Consider the following 23,130-nt stretch of genomic DNA (forward strand, 5'->3'; position numbering starts at 1 on the left):
GAAGGCGGAGGGAGGGGTGCACAAATGGTGTGCTTGGGGGATCAGCAGAGGCCTCAATAGCTTTATCCCCACTTTTCTCTTCTGGAAACCGGGCAAAATTTGGGAGAGCAGATGTAATGGGGAAAAAGCATGGAGTGGACTGGTTTGGGGGTTCCCTCTCCACTGGAGACTCTGGCCTTGACATGGAAGCACCCTTTGGGGTCTGGTCTGGCCACTCTGGAGCCCTTCCTGGCTTGCACGTGGGTCTCACCTGTCTCCAGGTGGTGATAAAAACGAGGGCCTTCACTCCCCCCATCCAAAAGAGAAACCCCGGGAAAGGGAGTGGTTGAAACAGAAGCTCCTTGGGAAGGAGTCCCACCATGAGTTCAGAAGAAAGAAGAACCTGAAATTGGGAGGGACCCTAAGGCCAGGTGCTCCATTATACATCTGAGGAAACTGAGGGCTGGGTGCCCACAACCAGGAGCCGATCCAGACATTCCAGCAAACAGGCCCTGAGCCCGCCCGAGGAGAGGTCCTTATGAGAGGGATGTGACTCCCTAGTGTGTGTGTAGGGGGAGCCGAACTCGCGGAGGGACCCACCTCCTAAAGCCTGTGTGTGCGCCGTGGGGAAACACGTGGGTCACGGGTCCCTAGTCAGCCACGACCCCGCTGCACTCCCGTGAGATGGACTCAGAGGCGCCTGGCGGGAAAGTGCTCTTCTCCACTCTCTGGGGAGGGACACGGAATCGGAGGTGCAGGGAGAAGCCCCCAGCCCCACTTCGCCAGAGTCTGCCCCTAGACTCCCTCCTGTTATCCTTGGTAAGGACGGCCCCCAGGCGGCCCGCACAGAGACAGGAGACCCCAGAAGGCCCACTCCGGTCTGCCTGACCGCTTGAGGGGACCAGAGAGGGCGGAGAGCAAGGTGGCGGGAGGCGGGGGCGAGGGGAGTGGGTGGGCGGGGGCGCTGACGTCAGACCGGGGCCGGGCTGCTGGCCGCCGCTCCCCTGCCACATCCTGGTGGCCGCGCTCGCAGCGAGGCCGGGCCCAGCGCCGCGCAGCCAGGCAGCCTTGCGCGCAGCCACCGGGGAGCGGGCGGGGGCCATGCAGCGGCCTTGAGCGCGCCGGGCCGGCGCCAAGGAGCGCGCGCGGCGGGCGGGCGGCCCAGCATGGAGCTGAGCCTGGAGAGCCTGGGGGGCCTGCACGGCGTGGCCCACGCGCAGGCGGGCGAGCTGCTGAGTCCAGGCCACGCGCGCTCTGCGGCCACGCAGCACCGCGGCCTGGTGGCACCCGGGCGCCCGGGCCTGGTAGCCGGCATGGCGAGCCTGCTGGACGGCGGCGGCGGCGGCGGCGGCGCCGGGGGCGCGGGCGGTGCGGCCGGCGCGAGCGGCGGCGCGGACTTCCGCGGGGAGCTGGCTGGCCCGCTGCACCCGGCTATGGGTATGGCCTGCGAGGCACCCGGCCTGGGCGGCACCTACACGACGCTCACGCCCCTGCAGCACCTGCCGCCGCTCGCGGCAGTGGCTGACAAGTTCCACCAGCACGCGGCAGCTCATAGCGGCCACCCTCATGCGCACCCGCACCCGGCGGCCGCACCACCCCCACCACCCCCGCCGCAGCGCCTGGCTGCCAGCGTGAGCGGCAGCTTCACCCTCATGCGCGACGAGCGCGCTGCGCTCGCCTCCGTGGGCCACCTCTATGGGCCCTACGGCAAAGAGCTGCCCGCCATGGGGTCGCCGCTGTCGCCGCTGCCCAACGCACTGCCACCCGCGCTGCACGGCGCCCCGCAGTCCCAGGCACCACCGCCGCCCCCTCCGCTGGCCGCTTACGGCGCTCCGAGCCACCTGGCTGGAGACAAGCTGCTGCCGCCCGCTGCCTTCGAACCGCACGCCGCGCTGCTGGGGCGCGCAGAAGATGCGCTGGCTCGCGGGCTGCCGGGAGGCGGGGGAGCGGGCAGCGCAGGCAGCGGGGGCTCCGCTGGGCTGCTGGCGCCGCTGGGCGGGCTGGCGGCGGTCGGGGCGCACGGGCCGCACGGGAGCGGCGGCGGCCCGGGCAGTGGCGGCGGCCCTGGGGCTGGCGCGGCGGCGGAGGAGATCAACACCAAGGAGGTGGCACAGCGCATCACCGCGGAGCTGAAACGCTACAGCATCCCGCAGGCCATCTTCGCGCAGCGCATCCTGTGCCGCTCACAGGGCACGCTCTCCGACCTGCTGCGCAACCCCAAGCCGTGGAGCAAGCTCAAGTCGGGCCGCGAGACCTTCCGCAGGATGTGGAAGTGGCTGCAGGAGCCCGAGTTCCAGCGTATGTCGGCGCTGCGCCTCGCAGGTAGGAGCGCGGCGCACACCGCCGGACCCCGGGACGCAGGCTCAGGGACATTGGGCTGTCCCCAGCACCAAGCAGCCCCGCCCGCCTCCCCATGCCCCGGCCGTGCGCCCCTCCGGCCGGCTCGGGGCTCTCTTGCAGGAGGTTAGAGCGTGGCCCGTGCGCCTGCCGGTCTGTACCGTCGCCAAAAGGGTCGTGTTGTGCCGCCTCACCCCCTCCATCCCCATAGCCGCCCGCACAACACGTCCGGGAGCCAAGGATCCCCGTGGCAGCCTACAGGGTCGATTAATGTGTGTGTAGTGTGTATGTGGGAGTGAGGTGCTGTGCCCTAGACACGCTGCTGCCTTCAGTTCGGGGTGCCACTCTCCTCCTCCCGAACAGTCCCTCACTGTGACTCCAGCCCCGGGGCAAAGAACTGGGACCGCGCACCGGGTGAGGGCGCGCTGGCGGCCAGGTCCAGGCCGGTGCTCAGCCCCTGGCCCCAGCTCGCGCATCTTTGTGGCTCAGCCTCTGCGATCGATAGCCCCCTCCCCACCTCCGGCCGCTGGCAAAGGTCACTGGAGAACGAGCGGGGGAGGGGCGACCGGGGGACTCCCGCCCGTGCGGTTCGGAGGCCTTCACACCCGTGCGCGTTTACTCTTGGTCAAGATGCACACCCCGCTGTCCGCCTTGGTTTTTTGTTTGTTTGTTTTTGTTTTGCGTTTCTCTTATTTCTACCACCTCTCTGTCTGAGCAACCTCATAACTATTTATTTTTCTCTGGCTTGCCGTTTTTTTCCTGCTCCCCCTCATTCTTTCTCCTCTTTGTCACTCTTTTTGTCTCTCAGCCTCTGTGTCTGTCTCACTCAGCCCCCAGCCCCCCTGGGAGCCCCACACCCTCCTCCCTCCCAGCTGACAACAGCTGGGTCCGCACCTGCCCTCAGAGAGGTGGCCTGACCAAGACTCCTTTCCCTGGGCTCATGTGGGGGTACAGGAAAGACCCCCCATCACCTCAATGAGCCTGGCTTGGGAGGAGTGGTCTTCCCTTGGCCACACTGGGGAGGGGGCTGCAGAGGCCCCAGACACCAGGACAATAGCTGCCGCAGGCGCCGGATCAATGGCTTCTCTGCACACAGGGGTGAGCAGGGCTGGATGGAGTGGGCTGGGGCTTATGCTCGGCGCTCCCCCAAGCAGGGAGGCAGGGAGAGCCTTGCCTGTGCCCCAGCCAGACATGGGGGCTTGGAAGAAGGGACTCCCGTTGGGTGGAGAAGGGCCCCATGTTCACTCCTCCCACTCCCCTCCCCTGACATTTTAGACAACCCGAAAGCTTGTTCCCACATACAAGCCTCAGTTCCCCTGTCTGCAGTTTGAGGTGGCTAGCTGAGCCACCTACAGGCTTCCTAGATTCTCCACTTTGGTGAATAGGGAAATAAAGACTCCTTCCTATGTGACAGGTGACCAAGTGTGCAGGGAGGTCATTGTGACATGTTAGAAATGGTGTCAGGAGCCCGGACAGTTTTATGTAAGGGCAGCACCAGCTCAGTCTTTCTCCCCATGAGATATGCAACGACCAGGTGTGCCCAAGGGGACACTCAGTCACATCAACGCAGAGCCACAGCCTGTGGTGCGCAGTGGAGGTGACATCAGGTAGCAGGGAGCACAATCCCTACTCTCCGGCCAAAGGTGTCACCTGAGTGCACTGGACACTTAGTGGCACTTGTCGAATGGGCAACATGTGGCATTGGACATTGCCGTACAGGCCACCTTCCCCCTCCTCCCCAGCACACTCAGTTCAGGGACATTGTGTCGAACATGGGTATATCCCGGAGAGCAGGGGCCACTTTCCGATTTTCTCTTGTCATGTTATGAAACTAACATGGCCCATTAGTGGCCTCTCAATCTCACATTTTGGGGAAACCCAAGAGGTAGGCCAAGGCCTCAAAAGGACAAAGTGCAGGGGGGAAGTCCTGCGGAAGGTGCCGCTTTTGAGGTCAGGGGACCTAGGGGCGGCCTCGGTGGGAGCCCTGACTGCCAAGCTGGGGCTTCCCTTCCCACTGCCCTCCCGATTACAGATGTGCAAACCGAGGCTGGTGGGCTGGCCTTCCGGACTTAGGCAGCTCCAGAAGCAGTCTCGCCTCTCTGAGCCTGGGTGGCCCCTTTTGGGAGGTGGGAGTCAAAAGAGGGGCAGGGGAGAGGAGCGGAGAGGGTGAGTGCAGGGCCTGGAACAGTTGGGGTGTTGGGAATAAGGAACTGGTCAACGGGGTGTGTCCCTCGCTCCTCCCAACGGGGCCCAAGCCGAGACCCCACCGACCCTCTGGGTCCATGAGTGGGACCTCTGGCGCACTTGAGGCCGCGTCTACACCCCGGCGCTGGCTGGGATGCGAGAGGTGGCTGAGGGCTGAGGGGCAATTAGGCACGGGCCAGCGGAAAGGCCTTTAGTTCCGGTCGCTGCGCAAATGAAAAGCGTTTAAGTGGCGGCAAATCTCGGCGGTTAGAGGAAGGAGGCAGGGCCCATCCAGCCCCAAATGTGCAACCACGCTGGGGGCAGCCCGAAGCGCCTCCAGGGGCCCGCTTTTGCTCTCCTTCTGCACATTTTAAACCCTGGCAGAGACAAATCAGCGCCCATCCTCCTCCCCATCCCGGCCCGGCTTAGGCCTCGCGCATTCCCCACGGCGTCCCCATTCGCCCCCCACTGCCCCGCCAGGATCGCCAGCTTCATGCCGCGTTCTGGCCCGCGCGCCTGCCCGCCTCAGAGCTGTCGGGTCAGGAGTCTGGTCCGGACCCTGAGGCCCCGAGAAATGTGCCAGGAGGAAAGGAGACTCGAGCAGAGACAGGGAGAGAGAAAGGGACAGAGACAGGTTGGGGAAACCGAGAGTGACAAACACGAAGGACAATGAAGAGGCAGAACGGGAGCGACGAAGAAACAGAGAAAGGAAGAGGGACGGGGGGAGGAGAGGGCGAGAGGAACCGAGGAAGGGGAGGTGAGAGTTGGGGGCTGCAGCCCCTCGCAGGGGGTCCACAGGGCCTGGGTCTCTCTGCCTCTTCAGCTTCACCCGCCTCTCTCGTTCCGGGATCGGGAACCAAGAGGGAAGGGGAGGTTTCTTTGTTTCTACAAGGCACCCAAGAAACCTGACCAGGTAGAACTCAGGGTCCCCTCACCCCGCTGCCCACCACCCCGCCTTCTTTCCCTGTGTTCCTCAGTTTAACCGTCTGTAAAGTCGGGATCTCTCATTCTTAGATTCTGGGGCCCCCTAGTCCCTGCAAGGTCGGTCCCCATGGGGGCCTCACCCCGCCCCCATGGGGATCAGCCTCCGATTTCTGGCAGCTTCCCAGCCGCCTCCTCTTCGAAGCCCTCCCCTGCTCTGTCTCAAACGGTAATTATGGGAGAGGGGCTGGGGGAGGGGCGGCAGGCTCCCGGGCAGGGGCGGGGCGGTCGATGAATTCGAATTACCGTCTCTAATTCATCACCGTTGCCTGGTCGATAGCTTCGGCGGGCTTCAAATATTGTTTAAATTGCAACTCCGGAGAAAAAATATTTTTTGTAACTAATCAGAAAAAATATGTGTAAAATAAAATATCAGATGGAGGCGATTGAGAGAAGGGCCCTCTCCTCCCCTTAGGCCCACTGGCAATTCCGGAGCCCAGAATGCTTGAGGGATGAGGGAGGCCTGCAGGGCAGGAGCCACTGTGGGGAGGGAGCCATTTCTGGAACCTAGATGCAGATGGAGGTGGGTGCAGTGGCGGTGGCCACTGGGGAGGCGGTGGGTGGGCAGAGCAGTGGTCAGGGTCTGGCGGTCTGGTGGGGGTGGCAAACACCTCATTTGGGGGCCGAGCCCACCCCACCCCCAAAAGACATTCCAGCAGAGAGCTTAGAGACATGGGACTCCCCCGGGCTGCAACGCTGACTGATCCTGGGCCAGGTTCTGAGCCTCCGTTTCCTCATCTGGGAAATGGACAGAATCAGACACCAGCTAGCAGGCGCTTGCTAGGGCCAGTCCAATCAACCCTTCTCCCTCCTCCCACGAAGACCTTGAGGTGCCTTCACAGACCCTGTACCCCGAGGCCATGTTGCTTAACCATCCCCTCGCACCCATTTCTCATCTTCCTGGTTGGGTCTCAGTCACTTGCGGCAGCCTAGGCTCTGTGGACTCACGGGGTCTGGGCAGGGGCTGCTGGATGGGCCCTCGAAAGGAAGCACACACAGAGTGAGAGGAATCTGGGTCTGGGGCTGTGTGTGCCAGAGCCATATGGGGCTGTTCACGTGACCCTGGGTCCCCCCAAAACTAGCCGCCTTCTTCCAGACCACGGAGCTGGGTAGGGCCAGCCTTAGGATTCTGCCCAGGTTCAGTGACTGGGCTCCACCCCTCTCAGGCTGAGGAGGAGGGAGAGGAGAGGAGAGGAGCCGGCTGGCTGCGGTGCTGGAACCGTCCCCTGGCCCTCAGCCAGCCCACCAAGAATGAGAGAAAATCTCCCCGGAATGAACTTTTAAGCCAAATGGGGTTTCGTGTCCACTTTACTGACTAGCAGGCTGAGGCTGGAGGAAGGGAGGCACTTGCCAGTCACACACTCAGTGAACAGCGGTGCCGGTTCCAGCCCAAGGGGAAACGGACCGGCTCTGGGCAGTAACTCGGGGCGCCAGGATTTGCAGCTCCCCGAATCCTCGAGTGTGAGTGTGATGGAGGTGCAAGCCCAGCTTGAGATGCTCGGGCTCCCACGTCCTGCAAAGATGGCAGGCAGGTGGCCCAGAGGAGACAAAGGCTAGGAGGAGAGACACTCAGTGAAGGCAGGAGCATGGCTCTTACAGTCACAGTTGGGGTGAGTGGACAGTGGGGGCCAGGGAGGCCTGTGCTTCCCCTCCAAGCTTTCCCGAGGGTGGAGGATTATGGAGCCCTGCTCCCCAGAGACCACCAGAGACCCTCAGGGAGCACGTGTGGGTATCAGGTTCCAATTCTTCCTCTCCCCAATTCCAAGCCACCAAGATCCCTCCCACCCTGAGCTTCCCCTGGTGAGCCGCCCCCTCCTCGATGCCCCGCCCTCAGGGTGAGCCTGGGCCCAGCACTGGAAGTCCTGCCCTCTCTGATCCCCAGGCCCAGTGATGACCCTTTTCTACCTGAGAGAATTGGATGGTCACCTGCAGTTCACAGAGAAGCACACAGATGAGTCTGGGGGAGCTGTTTGCAGGGTGAGGAGGGGCTTTTGGCTTCTTTATTCTGCAGGAATAAAGTCCCAGAACTAATGAGGACCTGCCCGTTCTCCTCCTCAATCTCTCCACTCCTGTGTTTCTTCCCCATCAACCGTCACCACTCTAGTTTGAGGGACGCATCTCCTGCCACCGCCTCCTTCTCACTGGCCTCCAGGCTCAGCTCTCACCTCGGGGATCTCTCCCCCAGAGCTGCAGGGGTCTTTGATGATCACTTTGAAGGTCTTTTGTCCTCTGCTTTGCATCCTGGCAATGGCTCCCAGAGCCCTTAAGATGTGGTGGAAGTTCCTGTGGCAGCCTTCGAAACTAATTTCTTGCCTTGCGTGAGTGTGGACGGGCATTGCCAGCCAGCGGAACCTGGAAAACAGGCTGGGAGGTGGGAGGCCCAGAGCAGCTGTAAGGATCCTGCAGCTGGTGTCTTTGTATATAGCCATGAACCTGGGGAGCTCAGGCTGTTTGAATCAAGTTTTTAATTAAATATGGCCCTTGATCAATAAGGAAGGCAGTGCTAGTGAGGGAGGGGAGAGACTGTCCTGGGAGGCCCACATGACCTCTGCCAGTCCCAGGACACCGGCAGCCTCAGTTTCCCTTCTGCCTGGTAGGTGTAGGTGTGGGTGGGGCTAGGACACCAGACCCTTTGACTACTGGATTCTCGCACTGTGAGCAGACGTAGAGGAGGTGGGAGGGGCCCCTCAGACCTACCGAATCACATGCACAAGGCCACAGACTCACAGCAGATGGAAGCAGGGACAAGGAGAGGGGTTCATGACTGGCCCAGGTGACCAGGGAGAGAAGTGCAGGGACGTAAACGTAGGTGCCCACATTCACACTAGAACTAGCCTGCATCAACTCTGGCTCAGGACCCCCATCTGCCTTCCGTGGGGTCCAGCATATCCGTAGGGGCTTGAGGTGGGGGGCATCAGGAAGAACTCCCCAAGACCTGCACCATCAGCTTAGTCATCCATGGGCTCCCCCCGCTGGGCCCGCCAGACCACCTCTTCCCTGCATCCAGGCAGGTGCAGCCTGACCCTACTTCCTAGCTCTGGGGGCTTGGGAGGGGGTCGCATCTGCCAACTATGACAGGGTGTGGGTAGATAGGGGACCTAGTTCGGGGACGGCAAGGTCCATGCATCTCCGAGTGCCCTTGTGCACCTGCAGGGGTTGGGGCGGATGTCTGCCTGTTTGCCCGACCAGGGGAATGCCACCCCACATTGCCCGGGAAACCAGCCAGAGTCTCGCCAGGGAGGGTCATCCCCACACTCGCCTAAACCCGAAAGAATCAAGCGTGCACGGGCCTGTCAGGACCTGGGCACACGCAGCCGCAGCCAGGCTAAGAAGACTTGGTCCCTTGCCCTGCACATTCTCGGCCAGGGGCCTCAGGTTGTCAGCGCACGCTCCACGGGAGAGTGCAACCTGCAACGAGCGCCCGCACCCGCCCGGGAGGAAACCACAGCCTACTTGGTAGGAGCCTTTGGGGGCTCTCCACCCCCGTGATTGAACTCCCCAGGCCGGTGGTGGTCTTGGTGCGCTGGGCTCAGCGCTCCAAGTGTCTGTTGTGGGGTGCAGCTCGGGCTCCTGGGACGGACCGCAGCGGGGGAGGGAACCAGGGAGGGGGTGCTCAGGGAAAGATGGCGGGGCCGCGTGCACACCCGTGGACACGTCGCTTTCCCCGACTCCCCTGCGCACCTCCGTTCCCGCAAAGGAAGACTGGAATCCCCGGCCCAGAGGGAGCAGGACATGCATAAGAAAAAGGCTCCCGCGGGCAGTAGAAGCGGCGGCAGAGCCTCTGCTCTGTCCTTCCACCCCCCTTCTGGGCCTTCTTTCAGAATGCTGTAGTTTATTCTTTTTTTTTAAATTTAATTTATTTATCTTTAGAGGGGAAGGGAAGGAGAGAGGAGGAAACATCAATGTATGGTTGCTTCTCGTGCATCCCCTGCAGGGAACTGGCCCCTGCCGGAAACCGGCCTGCAACCCAGGCATGTGCCCCGACTGGGAATCGAACCGCGATCGTCGGTTCGCAGGCCCGCGCTCTATCCACTGAGCTACACCAGCCAGGGCTGTAGTTTATTCTTTAAACAGTGGACACATTCGCTAGGCTCCAGATTTAAATGGAACAAAAGCGCCTCCTCCCTTCTCCTCCTTCCTGCAAACCAGTTTCGGTTTCCCCTTCTATGGAGAGGTTACACGAACTCCCGAAGCTTCAAGAGCACTTTCTTCTCCTCCTACTGAATGAACATACACACAGTGGAGAGTGACCGCCCTGTCCCCTCCCCAACCCCGGAACATTCCACATCGGGAGAGGGGGCGCCTCGGGTTGTTTTTGCCAGCTGCATAGTATTCTTCTTTGGCCGTTTCTTTCTTTCTTCGTCCCTGGCGGGGGCATAGGCAGGTGGTGGTAAGTAGATCTGGGGAGGGCCATCTTGCCAGTGAGTTGATCTGTGCATCTGCTTCTCAGTTATTCAAATGCTGGGTCCCCTCCACTCCCATTTCTGAGTTGGCCTCTCTGCTCTTTCTTATCACTGGGTTCTTTCCTGTCATCTTTTTCAAATCCATTTCCAACTGCCGGCACTATGACTTCTCAACATATTTTTTTAAAATAAGAGCTCTGTGTGGATGTGTGGATGTGGTGTGCCCCCGCATGACTGTGCTCAAGTTGGGGGGGACTCTCTGTACACCCCCCCACCTGCCGGCAGTACAACCTTCGGATGTAGCCCCAGGAGGGGTGATCCAGAGTCCGGTGGAAATACTTATTTCCCTGATAAGTCTTTGAAAGGCTCAGAACTAATTTGAAAATGTGGCCATTAAAATCCCATGGAGGGGAGGGGAAGGAGGGAGGGGGAAGCAGGGCCTCTTCCAAAGGCTGGGCGTCGGCCAAGGTGTGAGGGGAAAACCAGGCTGGGGGGAGGTGTAGGCCCAGCAAACAGGGGAGGGGGAGAAGGGGCAGAAAGTAGAGAGGCAGCAGGGACAGAGTGGGGACGGATGAGGAGCTGCTGAAGCTTCCAGGGGTCCGCATATAAGGGCAGGGGCCTCAGTCAGCACCCACTCGGCCCCCCCACACCCACGGGAACCCCTTCCCAGCTCCCTCAGGGGTGCGAGGTATAGATAAAGGGGGGCACATGTAGTTCTCCAGACCCACCTCAAAGTGATCTCTGAGCCACCTTGGGCTGGTCACCCAACTTCTCTGGCCTGGGGAAGCCAGCAGGGAATGCTCAGGACAGCTCAGCCCAGTGGGGACAAGCCACCAGGGTGAAGGCATCAATGTTCTCCACATCTGGGGCCGGGCAGCTGGTAGCCAGGGGCGGGACTCGTCGCCAAGGAAACCAGCCATCATCCCAGCCGGAGACTGGGCTCGGTATTGAATTGTCTGCTCCGTGAAGCCAGAGCTGAACGCCGGAGGTGGTTGAAGGGGAGGGGACAGCCGGCAACAGCTCTTGCTGGCACAGCCGCTGTACTCCCGGCTGACAGACACTGGGGCAGGAAGGCTAGGTGTGGGGTGGAGACAGAAGGGTCATTTGCTGCTGTGGGTGCTGCACAGACAGTACGACACAGAGGGACAAGGACAATCACTTAGGTGCCCCATCAATGGTTTCAGGGGCCACCATCCTGTTGTCCTTCCCTGTCACACCCAACCTTGGGGAGTGGGAGGCTCCTGATGCCACTGGGGCTCATGCCTCCTCTCCTCCCCTGGACTTTACAGTCCCCTCCCCCTCACTGTCCCAGACACTGGAGCTCTGTCTTCAGTGCCTTCCTTTCCACTCAGGTCTATTCCTACACGGAGACCTCTCGGAGCCCAGTCCTGCTCACATCTTACCTGCCCCCAAACTCTCCACCCAGACTCCATTGCCATCCCCCACTTCCATCCCCCATGCCCCCCAAGCGAGGCAGCAGCAGCCCCACTGGAATCAAACTGCCCCTTTCCGTTTGCCTCTGTGGTCACTGCAGCAACATGGCTGCCACATCAGACTGTGGCTCTGCAGGGCAGGGGCTGGGCCTGTCTCTGTCTCATTGGCGGCGGAGCCAGCTTGGCCTTGTGCACCACACGTGCAGTAGATGCTTGGCAAACATGTGAGCAAGGAAGGAAGGGGTTGCAGTCCCATTCACTAACTACTTGCTGCACAGGTCTCTTGACCCCTGCACAGTGAGACTGGTGTCACCCCTGCTTACGGGCAAGGATGTCAGGGTCGTGGGTCACTGCATCCACTTGATAAACCACAGAACGCATGTCCACAAAGTGTGTGTCAGAGCCACTCTGCCCATGGAGCCCAGGTTTGGTGTCCCAGCTGACCACAAATGGTTACAGGGTGAACAGACAGCGTGGGACCAGGCAGACAGAAGCTGTCCTTTGGGTAGGAGATGGTGGTCTACATGGACTCAGCCTGCATTCCATGTGCTCCCATGTGACACTGGGTCACCCTCCCACCCCAGTGTCACACCCAGTCCTGCCATATCATACCCTCTGTTCTGCACACTGCATCCTCCCGTCTCCTATTCATGCCATGTGTCCCTAAGGCCAGCTGCAGCCATATGCCACATTGAGCTCTGCAGGCCCCTATGTCTTTGCCCACCAGCTCTGGGCCTCTCCCCCTGCTCCCCTCCAGGGCCCCACACTGCTGCCCATCTTTCCTGCCTGGACGGCCCTTGCTACTAACACAGGTTGTCCTGGTTACTTACAGGCTCACACACGTGTGGCTTGGTTGTGTGTGGACACTCCCTGCACTGTAACAAAGTGTACCACAGCTTCTGTGCACACACATCAGCCTCCATCTGGCCAGGCCCTCGTGCAGCCCCACGTGGTCACACACAGAGGATGGGAACAGAGGGACACCTGCATGTTCAGTCCGCTTGAGGCTAGGGATAGAAAGGATGAGCAGGAGAGGATGAAGAGGGATGGGACAGAGGAGAGGGAGAAGGGGGAGAGGGGACAGGAGCGGGAAAGAGAAGAAGAAGAGAGAAGTAAGGAAAGAGGAGCAGGAAGGAGGAGGGGAAGAAGGGGAAGGAGACCAGTGCCCATCAAAAGATGACAGGGGTGAACAAGTTCGATCCCAGTTCCCTGCAGTGCAGACCAGATTCTGATAAACCCACCGAGGAGTGACTGAATCCGGGCTCCCCTCCCCACATGCCTGTCAGCGGGCTGGCCTGCTCCCTTACCGCCTGGGGACGGGGTGCTGCTCCCTGCCGAGGGTACTCCCAGGGGCACACTGGCCTTCCCTGGTCTTTCAGTCTAAACTGAGTGCCTTTAATGTCACACCACCCACATGGTGGGGGCGACATTGAACAAACACACCCAGCCAGCTGCCTCAGAGGACCCACTCGTGCTGGGGGTCCCAGAGGAGGGAGCTGGAGCTCTGCTTGTGGGGTGAGGAAGGGAAAGTTTTCCCCGGGGGAAATGGCTACTGCTGCTGGGCTTTGAGGGACATGTAGGAGTTCTCCTGCTGGGACAGCTCAACTTGCTGCTCCTGAAGTCAGCCTCTCCCTGTCTCCCACCTCAGTGAGGAGACCAAGAGAGGTACTGAGGCTTAAGGCCTGCCCTGAGAAGGGCAGAAACTTCATGTCCTCCCTTAAAAGAGGCCCAGAGCCAGGCTCCTTCCAGGAATCCTCAAATGGGAGCTTGGGGTCTCATCCCACCCTGACTATCATATTCAGGACTTTTCTGGCTAAACTCCTTTCCACAGCCCAGCAAGAGAGAGGCCATGATGAAGACCATTTTCCAGTTGAGGAAGCTAATAACGCTCAGAGAGCTGATGCCATGCAGTAATCCACCAGGGGGTAGGGCCTGGTTCCTTCTTGGGCCCCTGGAGGGCTCCCCGCAGGTGGGGGTGTTCTGCCAAGCTCAGCAACTTACCAGAAAGGCAGGAAGCAGGAAGAGAGAGGCACTGTGGAGGCAAGTCCCACGGGGGTCTGAAACGGAAGGGCTTTCATCTGGAACTTGAAGGTCCCCATTCACCTCCCTTCGCCTCCACAGGGACTTGGACCACCCGGCCCCGGCCCCGCCCCTCCTACTTGGGCTGTTGCGGAACAGCTGCCCTCTGCCGGTCCTGTTGAGAACCTCGGACCAGACCCTGCAGAAAAGCCCCAGTTAGCTCACGTTACTGGGCGCCCCATAAGGGGGTTGGTTTGGGAATGCTGGTTTCCGTCTCTTTTGGGTCGCCTTTGATACCCTTCCAGAGCCTCTGGGACGCCCCCACCTAGGAGCCAGCCCCATGCCCTCCCCATGTCTGGACTCTAAAAAGACTGGGAGCAGTTGGGGAGACAGCTTAGGGGGGAGCAGATGTCCCGAGATCCTAGGGTCTCGGAATCAGCGGTTCTTTAGCACTAGTCCTTGGGGTCATGGAGGACAGGCGGAAAAGAAAGTTGGGACCCAAACCCGCCCTCAACGGACCTCTAAATAGGGTGAGTGAATTGTTGTAAGTGATACGGACAAAAAGATAGAGTGCGGGGAGGTGGGGTGAGGGAGAATGCAGCATTACATTCAGGGTCAGAGCAAACCTCACAGAGGAGATGTTGGAGGGGAGGCTAGAAGGGAGCAAGGGAGCCAGAACGAAGTGCGGAGAAGACAGATACAGGCAGAGGCGACAGCAAATGCAAAGACTCTGAGGTTGGACCATGCCCCACATGAGACCAGTGTGACCGTGGAGTAAGGGGCAGCAGTAGATGAGGACAGAGAGGTGACTGGGTGGGAGGCTTGGGGGGCGGGGCTCAGCCAGGGGGGAGGGTCTCAGCGAAGGAAGAAGCTCTGCGAGGCGGGAGGCTTTGGAGCAGCTGATGTGCACTGAAAAGTGTTTGAAAGAGGCAGTTTTGTAAATGAGGAGACTGAGGCTCTGCAAGAGATTGGCTCTCCCAGGGTTCCAGGGCTTGTCAGATGCCTCAACTTCACCTCAACAAAGCCACAAGCCAGCCCTGCTGGCTCTCCCCTCAGCTGTCATGGCGACCATCTTGAGGGCCTATGTCTGGGGCCTCTCCCTGTCCCACCACAACAGGCTGAGACCCTTGGTGAGGGCCCTGGGGCAGCGTGCCCTTGTGCTGGGCGCACGTGAGGTGGGCGAGTGGTGGTGTTTGCTGATGTAGATGAGGATAATGGAGAAGATGGTGGTGGAGGCACTGGTGCAGGTGACAGTTGTGCAGGTAAAGAAAAGGCACTAGGTGAATGGTGGTGATAAAGAGAATGGAGACAGAGTGACGTAGGGGAGGTGCCAGCAGCGGAGATGATGAAAATGAAGGTGATGCTGTTGATGGAGGTGATGGTGGTGATGGATGTGCAGGAGCTGATGGAGTGGAAGGGATACTGATGGTGGAGGAGGTGACAGTGGTAGAACTGATGCAGGTGATGGAGGTGGGAAAGGTGACAAGATACTGGTACTGATGCTGAAGGTAGAGGTGATGGTGGAGAGGTGATGGGCGTGATTACAGGAGGCAGGCTGAGGTAGACATGACACTGGTGGTGAAGAAGGATGATGGAAAATGCAACGGACATAGAAAGGTTGCAGATGGTGGAAGAGGAGTGATGGTGAACGAGGTGATGGTAGAGGGTGCGATGCAGGTGGTGGTCCCTAGTGGAGATTATTGTGGAAGGGGTGGCCATAGAAATGGCGGCACTGTATGAGGCTGGTGGTTGGTGCCCTGGGTAAGTCCAGGCTTCTCATACCAGCTGCCTGTGCCCTGCCCTGCTTCCTGGTTGGTCCTTCTCTCTCAGCCTCAGATTTCACTTCTGTAAAAGGGGCTCATACCCATGGCCTCTCCCCTTCCTGGGGCTGCCCTGGGTGGCACAGAGACTACAGTGGTCTTAGCTCTGGTGACAGTGGTCCTGGGTGCCAGAAGAGATGCCGATGGGGGTGTGTTTTGGGCCACAGGTAGGGGCCTCCAGGCTGGCTCAGGGAGGCTTTGGGGGATGGAAAGGATGACGAAGTTGCTCAGGGTAAACAGCTCCAACTGGAGCCTGGATCGATTGGGGCTGTGAGGAGCTGTAATTAGATTGAACGCCTGGAAGGGGGGGTGAACAGAGTCTCTTTTTTTTGCTGTGATCAACAAAATTCGAAGTTTTTTCACAACTCTCCTCCATCCAGCCCCTCCCCCAGACTCTGCCTTGGGGGCACACATTGGGCACTTGACTGGAGATGGAGGAGAGGAGTGGGAACGGGATGACCCACATATTCACTCCTTCCCTGTCTGAGCTAGTCAACCCTGATTCCTGATCTGTTCTGCTGGGCTCACTGGGCAACCTTGGGCAAATGGCTCCACTTCTCTGAATACCCGAGGAGAAAAACCCCTGCCCTATGGAATTATTATAGGCTTAAAAAATAGAATACATGTAGAGCTCCTGTGAGCTTTCTCAGGAGCATTTGTACTTCTGTCCCTACTGTAAATGTACGATGAATCTGTGAGCAAATTGGTAAGTGATTGAGTGAGTGAATGAATGAATCGAAGATTACAGCAGGCAGTCAAGAAAGGGAATTTAGCCCTGGCTGGTGTAGCTCAGTGGATTGAGCGCGGGCCTGTGAACCACACGATCTCGGTTCGATTCCCAGTCAGGGCACATGCCTGGGTTGCAGGCCAGTTCCCAGCGGGGGACTCATGAAAGGCAACCATACATTGATATTTTTCTCCTTATCTCTTTCCCTTCCTCTCTAAAGATAGAAAGAAAGAAAGAAAGAAAGAAAGAAAGAAAGAAAGAAAGGAAGGAAGGAAGGAAGGAAGGAAGGAAGGAAGGAAATTTAAAGGCCTGGGGTTGCATTTTGACTCTTCCCACTCCCTGGACTTGCTGTTGAAACCCAGCTTTCCAAAAGAATGGGGAACCTGGCCCTCTCCCATGACCCATCCTCCAAGGAGATGGGAGGTCAAGCAGCTCCTTACATTTCTCACCAACATTTCTTCATGCAGAGAAATAATAAACATCAGTTCTTGCTCCCTTGTTTTATATACAACAGGCTACCTTGTACCCTATTCACCCCCTAGGTTTGTCTCACCATCTTTCCACATTCACACCACGCCCTCTCCATTGTCTTCTCAGTATAGTTACAAATACATTATTTTAACTAAATCAGTATTCAGTACTAACATTATTATGATTTTAGTGAATATCATAGACAGCTGAGCCACATAGAGTACTGGGATTGCCTCTCCTTTCCTGTACAACTGTTTGTTTTTCAGCACTTAATAGTTGCCAGTCACATATTCTTCCCACATTTCCCAACAAAATGCAAAACCAACTCAACAGGATTTTTCACGCAGATTAGGTCATCTCCCCCTTGTACTTCCCTTGATGTTCCTGCTCTGATCTGGGTGGGGCTTCCTTCTTGCTCTTTGTGCCTTTTTCTTGCTGTCTTCCAGGCCCTCCTCTCCTAATTTGGGGGACCTTTTCTCCATTTTTCCTAGATTGGACCACATTTCCTGAATCCCACACCTTTCCTTTTTAAGTTACCTCCTCATTTTGATGGAACACATCCTGCAGTAGCTTTCTCAGAAAGACATGGCATGTCTGGCTATATTTTTAGTCCATCTTCATGTTTGATGTTTGTCAGGGCATACAATTTTAGCTGAACATAATTGTTCCTAAGAATTTTAAAGGTGTCACTCCACTGTCTCCTAGGTTTTAAGAAGACCAAAGCCACTTTGATTCTTAGTCCTTTGTATGACATCTGCCTTTCCTCTCTGGGGGCTTTTATATGTTCTCTTTTTTTCTGAGTCCCTAAAATTTCACAAGGATGGGCCTTAGGGAGTGTCTTCTTTCATTCCTTGAGCCGAGCACTTCATGGGCTCTTTTAAACTGGACTCTTACGCCCTTCAATCCTGCATTCTTTCTTCCACTATTTATTTGATAATCTCTCCTATTTGGGGGTTGCCTCTTCACCAGACGACAAACCTGCTCAATTCATCCTCCAGCTTTATTATCTGTCTCTCATTTTCCACATCTATGTCTGCTTTGTTCCATTTCCAATCATTACATTGATTTTATTCCAGCTATTATATTGTATATTTAAATCCCAATGCATTGTCCAACTCTTCCATCGTCCTTTTTATTCAATAGCATCCTGTTCCCATTTGACAGATACGGTATTTTTCTCATACCCCTCCAAGAATATTAATTATAGTTTTGCCTGATTTGCCTGTTTCTTCTGAGATCATTGTCCCCCTCACCTGCCACCATTTTTGTTTGTTCTCCTTCTCTCTTTCTCTCTCTCTCTGACTTTCACATCAGAGGCTTTTATAAAATGTCCAGTAACCTCCAGCCGTCACCCATATTTATCATAAAACAAAAACAGCCAATAAGAAGTGCCCTTAGTTCCAGGCCAAAGGAAGACAGGAGTGCAGTGGTGTGTTGGGTTACTTGGGAGAACCTGTTGTCCCCGAGAAATGAGCCACAGTGCAGGGAACGTTCCTCTCCCTTTGTGGATGTGTGCGAACATCGATCTGGTGTGTCATCTGGTTCAGACTGTTCTGCATCCGAAAACAGCTAGCTCAGTGTGTGGTCCCAGCAGGCCACCACCGAAGCTGGCAGTGGGGATTTGCTAGGACGGCCTGCACCACTGGTCACTGTGGGGGAAGTGGTTAGAGTTCATGGGGAGGCAGGTTGGGGCAGGTTCTTCACCACCCGCAGCCCCAGACTGGCACGTGGCAGAGAAATTAGGACTCTGAGTTTGTGCTGAAGCCACAAGCACCACCCCCCAGTCCCTGAGGGGAGGTAGCCCACCCCAGCTGAGAGAGTCCAATTTTTCCACCACTGGCCCCTATTGCATTTGAGGAGGGAGTCAACTTTGGAGCTGGGGGAAGGGAGAGGAGGACCACAGGCACAAGCCCTGCTCCACTCTCCAAGCCACTGCTGTTTTCCATTTGCAAGCATCTGCTGGCCAGGGGTCCCCTCTTGCAGCCCCTCCATGCGCTTTGCCCCATGTCCCCAGGAGAGGGAAGGGTGGTCCCGCACTGCCCCCATCCTCCTCAGATCCTCCCAGCTCACTTGGGCACTTGAGTAAGGCCAATTTATTTGGGTCTCAGCCTGCTGATTGGGATCAGGATGGGGGCAGGCCAGAGTGGAGGCTCAGATATGGGAATCAGGCTGTGGACGCCAATGTTGACCCTATACAGGGTCCCTAAGGTGGTCAGGCCTCAGAGGACAGCCCAGAAAAGAAGGCACGGACCATCACCATCCTTCTGAGGACCAGGCTGCCTCGTCATCCAAGGGGGAACTTATGGGATATGCGATGCACACCAAGGACCTATTTGCCTATCTACAGTAATCCAAATAATTGAGCGTTTCTAAGCCATTTCCCGGAACATCCCCCAAAGCATGGCCTCCAGGGGGGAGGGGGGAAGCCACCAACACCAATTGTTATACTTTGGGGTGTGGAGCCTTTGGTGGGGGTGGGGCAAGAGGTTTGGGGATATGAGCTGGGGAGAGGGCTGGCCTGCAGAAGAGGTACTGGAGGGTGATGGCCCATGCCTGTAGAGATGTACTCACGTTGTCTCCCCTTCTCTGTCCTCCCCACCCTATCTACCTGCCCCGTGTCTGTCTCTTCACCCATGACTGTCTGCCCCCCCTTCTTCCGTTGCTATCTCTCCCACCTTCTTGCTGCCCCATGGTCTCTTTCATGTCGCCCTGTCGACATTTCTGTGTCACCCTGCCTCTTTTGGCCCTGTCCCCTGTTGTCTCTCCATCCCTCTGTGCTTCTGTTTCTGCCTCTCTGGTGTCTCTGCACTGTGCTCTTTCCTGTGCTGTTTCCTCCCACCCGGCCGCGTGGTGGTGCTGTCTCCGCTCGCCCTCGTGCACGCCACTGGACGGCAGCCTGCAAGCGGAAGGAGCAGGAGCAGCAGAAGGAGCGCGCACTGCAGCCAAAGAAGCAGCGCTTGGTGTTCACTGACCTGCAACGTCGCACGCTGATCGCCATCTTCAAGGAGAACAAGCGGCCGTCCAAGGAAATGCAGGTCACCATCTCGCAGCAGCTCGGCCTGGAGCTCAACACTGTCAGCAATTTCTTCATGAACGCGCGGCGCCGTTGCATGAACCGCTGGGCCGAGGAGCCCGGCTCAGCCCCTGGCGGCCCCGCTGGTGCCGCCACTTTCTCCAAGGCCTGAGGCGCCCCAGCCCTGCCTCCATGGTCTGGGTGCTGGCCTCCCGTATCTCCCACCCCACCCTACCAACCTGGACTCGCCCCAGGGGGCACCTGGAAGGGATGCGGTCCGGGTCCCCAACTCCCAGGGAGGGGATGCAGCACACCCCTCAGCCCAAGTGCACAAAAGGGCCCCCCTCCTCTCTCCATCCCACCCCGGAAGCCCTCCACCATCCCCCCTCAGAGGATGGGTTGACAAAAAGGGGCTCCCCAGCTCCCTCTCAATTTAGGATGCGCAGGGGCCTTGGGAAAAACCAGGGCTTGCCGTGTCCTCCCCGAAAGCGGGTCAAGAAGCACATACTAGAAATATAAACCGGGTATTTAAAAAAAGGAATTTTAAGAGTAACCCCTTCTTCGCCAGCTGCCCCCAATCCCCATAAAAGGAGGCAGGAAGAGCCTACCTCCCCACCCTCCCATGGACCCTTCCACAGAACTCAGCCCCTTCTAAAGTTGCCACATCTAGTGGGATCCCTCCCATCCCCCCACCCACACCAAATCAACCCCATCTGCCGGCAGAACTCCCCCCACAGCCAAGAGCCCAGCCGCCCCTCCCGGAGGCAGCCAGGATTCCTTGTGCCAAGAATTGCCTGCCTTAACGTCTGGGGAGGGGCCTGCAGCGGCCACATCCAGCACCCACAGGCAAGCACCCTCTCCCACCCCATCCCCTTCCCCCCGAACCCTCTGTCATTTCACTTTAGCTTTAGGCACCTCGATGAATGACACAGAGGGAGAGACAGACGCCAGGCAACAGAAGAAGACATCAGATTCCACAGCTAAGTCCACGGACACAGAGCACGGGAAACCTCTGGAGTCCCTGCCTGCTGGGGCCACGTGTTGCCATCTGCCTGGAACCCTCTGGAAGTAACTCACCACCTCCTAGCACTTGGGGTGCTGCACTGGGCCTGGAGGGGTGACAGGGGTGAACCTGTGCTTGCCACGTCTCTCTTACAGAGAAGAAGGTGGAATCTGCTTGCTCGTTTTTTGCCAAAAAAAAAAAAAAAAAGACAAAGGGGTAGGAAGGGTCAGAAATGAAGATGAGCTACACCCTCCACCTCCCCTGCTCATCTGGTCCGGGCGACCTTTGAGACTGGCCAGCAGCTGGATCCCAAGAGCGCATCTCATCTCCTCGAGTATCATGATCCAGAGGCTAGAAGGAACCTCCCCGAAACCTGGTCCTCTTCGCTGCCTCCCAGGGAGGTGGCCACTGCCCCCCTTGAGAATGCAAGAGACATTTCTAGTGAAATGCCCTTCCCCCTCCCCCAGGTAAAGGCTACCTCACTCAAACGTTCATGTCTGTGATTGGAAAAATCACGCCTGATACCAAAGATTTCCCCCCAAGGACTTGTGCTGGTTGCTAGAATTCCCTTGCGGTTTGCCTCTGACTGTGTGCTCTCGGGCCTGCCCTGGGCCCTGCCCTCTAGGTGCCGCCACCCGACACCAGAAAGAGAATGAGAGAGAGAGAGGGAGAGAGGATAGTGAGGTCGATGAGTGCCTTTTTCTTGAACCAAAGATGTGTGTGAAATGTTCTCTCGTCCTTATCGACTCGCTATTGTCCGGGCTTTTTAAGCAGCTGGACCTGAGTGATGCTTCTAAAACCTTTGGGTGTTGGGGCATTCCCCTAAGAGTCCCCATTCTGGCTCAGCAACCACCCCCTTCCCCCAAACGTAGGTGGATGCAGCCCCTTTTGCCTGCACCACCTCCACACACCCCCATACCCACAAACACCTGGGCCCCACTGGCCAGAGCACCTATTTTCAAAGGACACAGCTCCTTGGGCGCCCTCTGCTGGGGAAGTCATCTGCTCTTCCTGGCATTCAAGGCCCAAGGGTCAGAGGCCAGGAGCCTCCCGTTTTGTCCCCTGCTGGAAATTTGGATACTGTCTTGGGATCCTTCTGGTTGTAGAACATTCTAGTTATGGTAAACTGGTCAGATCAGGTCAAGCCCCACTGACACAGGTCGCAGAAGCAGCCCCCCCTTCCGGTCTCTCTCTAACACCTTCAGACCACACACACCAGCTCCCGCACCCCCTTCCTCCTCTGGCAGGCCCGCACCCCGTCCCGTCTGAGCCCCCTTGGGTCCTACCTGCCCGTCGCTGACACCCAGTCGGCCATCCCAAACCAAAGACCACCCTCCACGCAGGGAACGACGCCCCCAGCACAGCTCCTTTGAGCCTTTGACAATTTTCTCTGAAATACCTCAAAATATTTAATGTATAGTTTATGTCATTAAAAAAATCCTTAGCTAGTTTTTGGAATACGTGACTTGAAGCTTTATACCGTTAAATTATAATTTTGCAGACGATGGTATGTCATTTCTTTGACGAGTTCTGTGGGAGACATATTGAATGTCGAGGCAGCGAAAGCTGGGCAGTCAGAGGCGAAAGACAGAGGGAGCGTGAGCGAGAGCCTGAGCTGGAAGGACCGAAGGACTGAGCGTTTACAGATTTCTTATTTAAACGAGTCCTTTAGGAAAGAGAGGAAGAGAGAGAGAGAGAGGGATACCTTTGTGTTCTCTGGCGTGTTCCGTTTCTTGTTTTTGGAGTCATGTCTTATAAGAGTATTTATTATTCTATGTGGTCTGTGTTCAAATGTAATTTAAGAAAAAAAAGAAAATGGAAAAAAAAGACACAATGGAATTTGCTTTGATGCATGACTAATGTACTCTTTCTTGATAATGTACTAAGTGGATGGGGTGGGGGGTGGGAACGGGGTGCGGGGCCAGAGCCCCGGAGTCCATGTGCATCCTTGTGTTTCATGCCCGACCCCTGCCGTTCGGGCCCCTTCGCGCTGCTCTCTGTTGATTTCCCCCTGTCTGAGGATCTGTGTCCAGCCGGTGGGAGGTGGGGAGGAAAGGAGAAGGCAGACAGCAAGGCTTACGCACCCAGACTGGCTTCCCACCTCCTGGCGCCCACACACCACCCGCCTGTGCCTGCTGAGTGTCCTGTTCCTGGTTCTTGGGCGCGGTGGCTGTCACTGCCATCTTGGACCCTGGTTGGTTTCACATTAGCATGAATTCCCAAGTGTCTTGTTCAGAGGAGAGAGACAATCAATTGAGTCTTGTCGCCCAGGGTGGTGTGAGGCTAGGGTGTAGCCCAACTTCCTGAGACCCTATGAACACTCCTGAGAACCCCTCTCTGGACCCAGGACAGGCACCTGGCCAGGCTCCCCCCAGGCAGCCCCGCCTCCTCCTCGGCTCTGGGCTGGACCTGAGTTCACCTTTCTGTCCGGCCTGGGAAGTGGGGGATGCATTCCTGCTTCCAGCCCATGTTGGGACCCTAGACAACAGAGGGGTCTCCCAGAATCATGAAAGGGGACTCTGGGACAGTCTCCAGGCCTGTGACTCCAATTCTGGCATGAGGCCCTACGTTTCCATCAGGAGAGCTCACCTTCCAGGACAGGCCCCAGGCCCTTATACCCTGAAGAACAGGAAGCCTTGGTTTGGAGGATCAACCCACCCAAGATGAGGGTGGGGTGGCACATGCCCTGGGTACCCTGCCACCCAGCTCCTGCGTCAGTGGAACTTGCGCTGGTTCACGTTCTCTGCCCAAAGCAGTGCA

General features: G+C 57.7%; 1 protein-coding gene across 1 annotated transcript; it reads left to right on the plus strand.

Moving 5' to 3' along the window:
- Positions 1-1,145: 1,145 nt before the first annotated feature.
- ONECUT3 (one cut homeobox 3) lies at positions 1,146-22,146 on the plus strand. The gene is made up of 2 exons (XM_037042414.1): positions 1,146-2,301; positions 19,250-22,146. The coding sequence occupies exons 1-2, from the start codon at positions 1,146-1,148 to the stop codon at positions 19,537-19,539; spliced, it is 1,446 nt and encodes a 481-aa protein (XP_036898309.1). The 3' UTR covers positions 19,540-22,146.
- The last annotated feature ends 984 nt before the right edge of the window (positions 22,147-23,130 follow it).

Source organism: Sturnira hondurensis, unplaced genomic scaffold (genome assembly GCF_014824575.4).
Source record: "Sturnira hondurensis isolate 20B ecotype Veracruz unplaced genomic scaffold, ASM1482457v3 Scaffold0003693, whole genome shotgun sequence".
Taxonomy (NCBI): Eukaryota; Metazoa; Chordata; class Mammalia; order Chiroptera; family Phyllostomidae; genus Sturnira; species Sturnira hondurensis.